We start from the raw sequence: 7,027 nt of genomic DNA, 5'->3' as shown, positions 1-7,027 counted from the left end.
TGCTTAACTCGTGAATATGTGGGGTCCGCGAATATTGAGGTCCAATTGTATTTTTAACATTCTAAAATGCTTCCCTTTCACTATCTCTGAATGCTGAATTTAGAGAATGCTGAATAAGCTGAATGAATAAAATATACAATTTTTACCTCCGCCACCAAAGGTGGATGGAGGTTATGTTTTCACCCCTGTTTGTCTGTCCGTTTGTCTGTCCGTTTGTGAACAAAATATCTTTCAACGTTTTGGACGGATTCAGACGAAATTTTTGCAGAGATGTAGCGTATGTGACAAGGACGAACTGATTAGATTTTGGTGAAGATCCGGATTCGAATTCGGCTACGAGAATTTTTAAAGTGAAATCTTCACCATTGGGAGATCGGGCCAAAAACGATACATAGCAGGATATCCCAAAAGGTTGTGGACGGATTTGGATGAAACTTGGTGGAACATTTGAGTGTCTGACACGGACGATTCGATTTTGGTGAAGATCTGAATATGGGTTCTGATATAAGAATTATTTAATTGTTTAAGTGATTCTTCACCATTGGGAGATAGAGCCAAAAACGATACATAGCAGGATATCTCAAAAAGTTACGGACAGATATGGACAAACTTGATGAACAGGTTGTCTGTGTGACAAGAAATAATCGATTCAATTTTGGTGAAGATCCGGATCCGAATCGAACTAGTACAATCTTTTAAGTGATTCTTTATCCATTGAGTGATATGGCCAACCAGGTGGAGGTATGCTCTCTACTGAGTGCCGTTCTAGTTTCAGGTTTTGTTTTCATCAAGTTTAGATTGATTACAAAGCGGACGCGGGCAAGCATTGCATTTTGACATACACAAGGATGAAAAAGGAACTTTTGCGCACAAGTCGGCCATTTTTCCCATCATGCCTGAACTGCACCAACCCCAGTATCATGACCCTTCCGCACACAAGCTTCCTACAATGCACGCAAGCCAATATCCCCATCTCTGTCTCCAATTCATACAGGTACCAATTTAAATCCCACTTATTTAAAGTTCTCCACGTACTCCCCTGCCACTACCTTTCCAGGGAGACCATTCCATGCATTATATCCACTCTCCGACTGAAAGACCCCTTAAAGCCTTAAATCTGTCATAACTCTCGTTTTATTTACCCTCAAGATACTTTGACCCCCGGTAGACCCCCATAGACTCCGATTTATTTAATGCTATGAACAAACTTGAGTTGCAACATACCAAATATCATTTGTGCCAAATTTGGTCACAATCGCAACAGCGGTTTCGGAGAAGAAGTTGCAAGTGTTTACGGACTGTGACTGACGGACAGACGGCTCATTGGACCTTGATGATCCATATTCTATATGCTTGGTTTTCCAACCCTCGAGCAGCCCACGTACAGCTGGCCAGGGGCAAACACTTGTTCTGTGAAGTTCAGGCCTACAACCTTCATTGATTGCCCCTGCGCCTTGTTGATGGACATAGCAAAACATAGCCTGATGGGGAACTGAATCCTCTTGAAGGAGAATGGAAGGTCAGGTGGAATAAGTCGTATCCCTGGAATGAATACTTTCTCTCCTCTGTATTGTCCTGAGAGGATGGTTGCCTCTAGGACATGCGGCATCATTTGCTGGGTTGTCAATCGTGTTCCATTACACAGCTTTGGTGGATCAAGATTCCTTAGAAGCATGATTGGTGCTCCCACATTGAGAATCAACCTGTGTGTTGGGAGTCCTTGAGGCTGAAGACTGTTGAGAAACTCAGTTGGGAAGTTTACTGCCTGATATTCATCTGTCACTTTGTCAAGAGAATCATAATTTCTTTCATGACCGGGAAGTTGGTGGAGGAGCAAATTGTTAAATTGTTATATATATATATATATATATATATAAGGAAGGGTGTCGGAGTGAACTCCATTCAATGTACAATGTGCGCTGAGTGGGTTCATCAAAAATGTAGCGGTCTGAGAGGGTCATTAACCAGTGTGGCAGCTACATTCAAATGTAAGGTGTGCACAGAGGGAGCTGCAGATGGAGGAAAGGTTGAGTTGGATCTTGGAGACGGCGTGAAGCTGGAAGGTGTGAAAACATTTTGTTACCTAGGAGACATGCTGAATGGAGAAGGTGGATCAGACTCGGCAACGGTTGCTAGAGTGATATGTGCATGGAAGAAGTTTCGGGAACTGAGTGGCGTGCTGATGAGGAGGGGAGTGTCGTTGAAGCTGAAGGGAAAGGTGTATGCTGCATGTGTGAGAAGTGTTATGATTTATGGGAGCGAGACATGGGTCATGAATGTAGAGCAGCAACGAAGGCTGGAAAGGGTGGAAATGCGAAAGGTTCGATGGATGTGCGGAGTATCGTTGAGAGAGAGGAAGACAAATGATAAATTGCGAAAAATGATGGGAATAGAGCCTGTGATTGATGCTGTGAAGAGGAACAGGTTGAGATGGTTTGGTCATGTGTTGAGGAAGGATGAAAGTGACTGGTTGAGAAGAGTGATGGAAATGAATGTAGAAGGAAGTAGAGGACGGGGAAGACCGAGAAAGACTTGGCTAAAGATGGTGGAAGAAGAAATGTGGGCAAGGAGGTTAACAAGGAGAGATGCAGAAAATAGGGCAAAATGGAGAAGATTGTCATGGGGACCGCAAGGCAAACCCCTGCTCTAGCAGGGAAAATGGCCTTAAAATGCATGTTGTGTTGTTGTTGTATATATTATATAACCGAAAAACACAAGCCGTGAAGCCATTTGTTGGTCTGTCCTGGAGACCGTGATGCTGTGATTATGTCTATTAATTACGTACTGTTAAAACACTGGTTGCATCCTGTCTATTAATTATGTACTGTTTGAACACTGGTTGCATCCTGTCTATTAATTACGTACTGTTTGAACACTGGTTGCATCCTGTCTATTAATTACGCACTGTTAAAACACTGGTTGAATCCTGTCTATTAATTACGTACTGTTTGAACACTGGTTGCATCCTGTCTATTAATTACGGATTGTTGGAATATACCTTTCGACCCATTAGACTGATGAGAGCCTTTAGACCTTTGAAGACCCTTTAAGTCCCCCAAGACCCCGAAAGACCACACAAACCCAAAATATCTCGAAGACCCCAAAGATCCAAAAGACCCCAAAGACACGAAATACCTAAAAGACCCTAAAAGACGAGGACGACCAAAAAGACCACGAAGACTTCAAAGACCCAAAATATCCCGAAAACCCAAAAGACCCAAAATACCCAAAAGACTCTGATATAAAGGAGAATATGCACACTCACTCATAGGATCTTAATGATTTGATATAAAGGAGAATGTGCACACTCGCTCATGGGATCTTGATGATCTGATATAAAGTACACCGTGCACACTCGCTCAGAGGACCTGATGATCTGATATAACGTAGAATGTGCACACTCGTTGAGCAGCTGATGGTATTCAGGTGATTGAAAGGCCGGATCACATGATCTACCTGTAGTTTAATTTGCAGTGGGAGGGATCGCAGGTGCTCGGCGTGTTAGTATCAGATCTCGCTGGGGATTTGAACTCCTGCGGTGCTCATGATGGGGGCTCCGAAAGAGACGTCTTTGGTGGAGATGTTTGATACGCTAATGCGAGATTCTGTTCAATTAAACGACTCCTCGGAGAAAGGTAAGCCAATGCAGGTAATCTCTTTACATAATTGGTTTCTGACGTTGGCCTTGTATGAGCCGAGCGGAGCATTCCAAAAACCGAAGAGTTTTCCATTATCGTCTTTCTTGAACTTTCATTGGTATTTAGGTTATTTTACACGTAATTAATGAAAAGTTTTGTGATAACTGCATCTTTCGGTCCATTTCTTCAGAAATTCTTTCATCCAAGACTACTATTTTGGAGGAGATTGCTCTTTCGTTATGACGCATGCAGAATCGATATTGCACTTTTTCAATTGGGGGGAGGGGGCTCGAGGGAATGACATACCCACAAACTCGCATACACATGAATACACATGAAGACGCATACACTTGAACACGCATACACTTGAACACGCATACACTTGAACACGCATACACTTGAACACGCATACACTTGAACACGCATACACTTGAACACGCATACACTTGAACACGCATACTCTTACAGATCCGTCACTTCCGCCTTTGTTGTTGTTATATACTTGTAGGATTATTAGTTTCAGGTAATATTTTAAAGATTTTAGTGTGAAATGGAGATTACTTTAGTTAAAGCTCCTCGTAGTCAGGTTCACTATGTTAACAAATATAATTTCTTTCAAAATTTTGGTAGATTAGCAAAACTACATTTTTGGAATATTCAGGGCATGAGGAATCTAAAAATTAATGTTTACATTTGCGTAGACACCTTTGCGAAAATGACCCTCAGGACAGTGATGAAGATAGTCAGGTTCACTATGTTAACAAATATAATTTCTTTCAAATTTTGGGATTAGCAAACCTGTACATTTTTGGAATCTTCAGAGCATGGAGAATCTCAAAATCAATGTTGGCATTTGCACAGACACCTGCATGGCCGCCATTTTGGATTTTGAAAATGGCCGCCATAAAATACATATTTTGCGCGATCTCGGCTTCTAGTCAACCTAGAGACTTAATTAAATATGCCAATCCTATGTTTTCTGGGTCAAGGAATCCAATAAAGGCCTCAAAATAGTGCTCAGGATTATAGAAAAGCAACAAACAAAGGTAATTGAAAACCATTGTCTTTATATTTGTGATATAACTGTATTACATAATACATGATATTGCAAGTCCTTTGAAGTTATAGGTTGTTATAGGAAGTTATAGGTAGTATCAGATTGAACTATAAGTCCTTTACACAGGATCTACGAGGTCTATACCGTTCAGGAATATGCTTTTACAGATCTTCATCACTGTCCTGAGGGTCATTTTCGCAAAGGTGTCTACGCAAATGTAAACATTAATTTTTGGATTCCTCGTGCTCTGAATATTCCAAAAATGTGTAGTTTTGCTAATCTACCAAAATTTTGAACGAAAAAACAGTGAACCTGACTGTCACCACATACAAGGCTTTCATCCGCAGCTCAATGGAATACTGTTCCCCCTCGGCTGGTGCTCCTGCCTCACACCTCGCTCGGCTTCACGCTGTTGAAACCAAAGCTTTCAGAATCATTGGAATCTCATGCAATGATGTTAACTCCGAGGGCCTTTCACTCACTCACCGCAGGCAGGTTGGTGGTCTTTCTGTCTTCTACCGACTCTCCGGCCTTGCTCCCCCAGCTCTCTGTGCTCTGTCCCCCCAATATTCCTTCAGGTCGCACACGATCTGCCTGCAAACCTCTTATGGTTAAACTGCCAAAATCTAGGCTCTCTGCTCACCTTCTCTTTCATTCCTCTTTTCTCCCGCCTCTGGAACAAACTCCCTCACTCCCTTCAATCCCACTCCTCGCTCCAGGTCTTTCAAAACAGCTGTTCACCACCATCTCTTATCTTCCCCCATCCAAAACCTTGATCTTTTCTACCCCCCGCTAATTCACCCCAGATACTTTTTTTTGTGGAAATTCCAACTTCTTTCCTGGAAGTCCTTGCAGTGTTCATATGTTTTATACCTCTCCCACCTCCCCCCAAGCCCTCCCCCTCCCACATTTCTCCTGATGTCCCTGCTCTCAAATGTTGTGTTTGTGTCCTTCCCCCTCTCTCCCCATCTTGTCTACCGCTCCCCTTATTTTTTGTGTTCTATGTGTCGGTTTGACTTTTGTGTGATTAATGTTAGCTCTTTCACGAGCCTCGATCTTGTATTAAAAAAAAAAAAAAATTTGTGGAGGAAAAAGAAAAACGTGGCAAGAACCGGGAGAAGGAGGGGAATAGCCATGACAGAGATACAGCCGTGAGTCATCGAGGCTGTGAGGACTTTTTTTTGATATTGGTCGCGACTGAGTTGAGGCTTCCAGGGAAAGGGATTGCCCGTGACATTGTCATATATTGCGATAGGTGAGGGCGAGACTACTGGAAGGAAGCTGTAACATGTGCCCTTTTGTGGTTTGTTTTCAACGTATCCAATCACATGACTATTGTCGCGAAGGGTGCACTAACCGGAAGTTGCGTAGTTCCGCGGGCGCCTATTGCAATTAAACCTGCGTGTCAGGTTTTATCACCAAGTGACAAGTGTAAGAAATCAAGCGCCTCCATTACGGGCCTATACGCCATTTTGTTCTCGAAGAAGAAGAAGAAGAGTGACCGCTTGGTGCATCTTGTTTTGTCATTGGGATTTCCATATCAACCTCAGTATGGATTGCTGTTGGTTTCCATATCAGCTCAATTCCCATATCGACCTCACCTCGTAACTCCTCGTCCGCTGTCGTGCCGATACCTGCCTGTTCTCGTCGTTCTGCACGGCTTCAACCGGCGTGGGGATCCGTGCACGGACTTTGGGGAATGTTACATCCCACTCACGTTTGGCGTATTGTAAGTTCATTGCTTTGAGAGCATTGGGGAATGATGGTAATGAGCATTGGTGAATTGCTGAGTGATATTTTCATTGTACTTTCTTTAATAGTGTTATTATTGTGTGTGTGTAAGAGTTCTTGATACAATTGGTTTGTTCTACAATTGCATTGGTGTGGTTTTACCACGGTTTATTAGAAAACGCAAAATAACAAATCTTTCTGCCATGTTCCTGCTCCAGACTCTGAGGTGCACTGTAAACGGGGTTTGCGGAGGTAATGCGTAACAGAAATTGGGGGCTCGTCCGGGATTGAATCGAAGAATCCCGCCCATTCTCATCTGGGATTGAATTCCCTAACATTCCCAAATTTGACATGTTTGTGTGAAGGTTAACAGGCTAGCTACCTAATAGTCACAATGGTGTTTGACGTGGAAAATTTTGTGACATCCCCTAACGAGGGACAGCTCCAGGCTTTAAAAAGACAGGAACTTAGGATGTTGGCCAAATACTGTAACTTGGAGGTCTGAGCCGGTATGAATAAGGCAGAGATTCGGACGTTGGTGGTAGAATATTTAGTGGGAGAGAGAAAATGGGAAGAGGTAGCATTGGATTGGTTACCAGAG

General features: G+C 42.8%; 1 protein-coding gene across 1 annotated transcript in view; it reads left to right on the top strand.

Annotated features, from left to right (window-relative positions):
- The first annotated feature begins 3,497 nt into the window (after positions 1-3,497).
- The window catches only part of LOC144892818 (uncharacterized), a 36,317-nt gene continuing 32,787 nt past the window's right edge, over positions 3,498-7,027 (top strand). Inside the window, exon 1 of the mRNA XM_078781142.1 lies at positions 3,498-3,635. Coding sequence (XP_078637268.1) covers positions 3,545-3,635 — 91 coding nt within the window. The 5' untranslated portion in view covers positions 3,498-3,544. The remainder of the gene's footprint in view (positions 3,636-7,027) is intronic.

This window comes from Myxine glutinosa, chromosome 7 (assembly GCF_964187855.1).
Source record: "Myxine glutinosa chromosome 7, kmMyxGlut1.1, whole genome shotgun sequence".
NCBI lineage: Eukaryota > Metazoa > Chordata > Myxini > Myxiniformes > Myxinidae > Myxine > Myxine glutinosa.
Note: the sequence above shows the minus strand (reverse complement) of the source record. Positions and strands in the feature narration are given on the sequence as shown.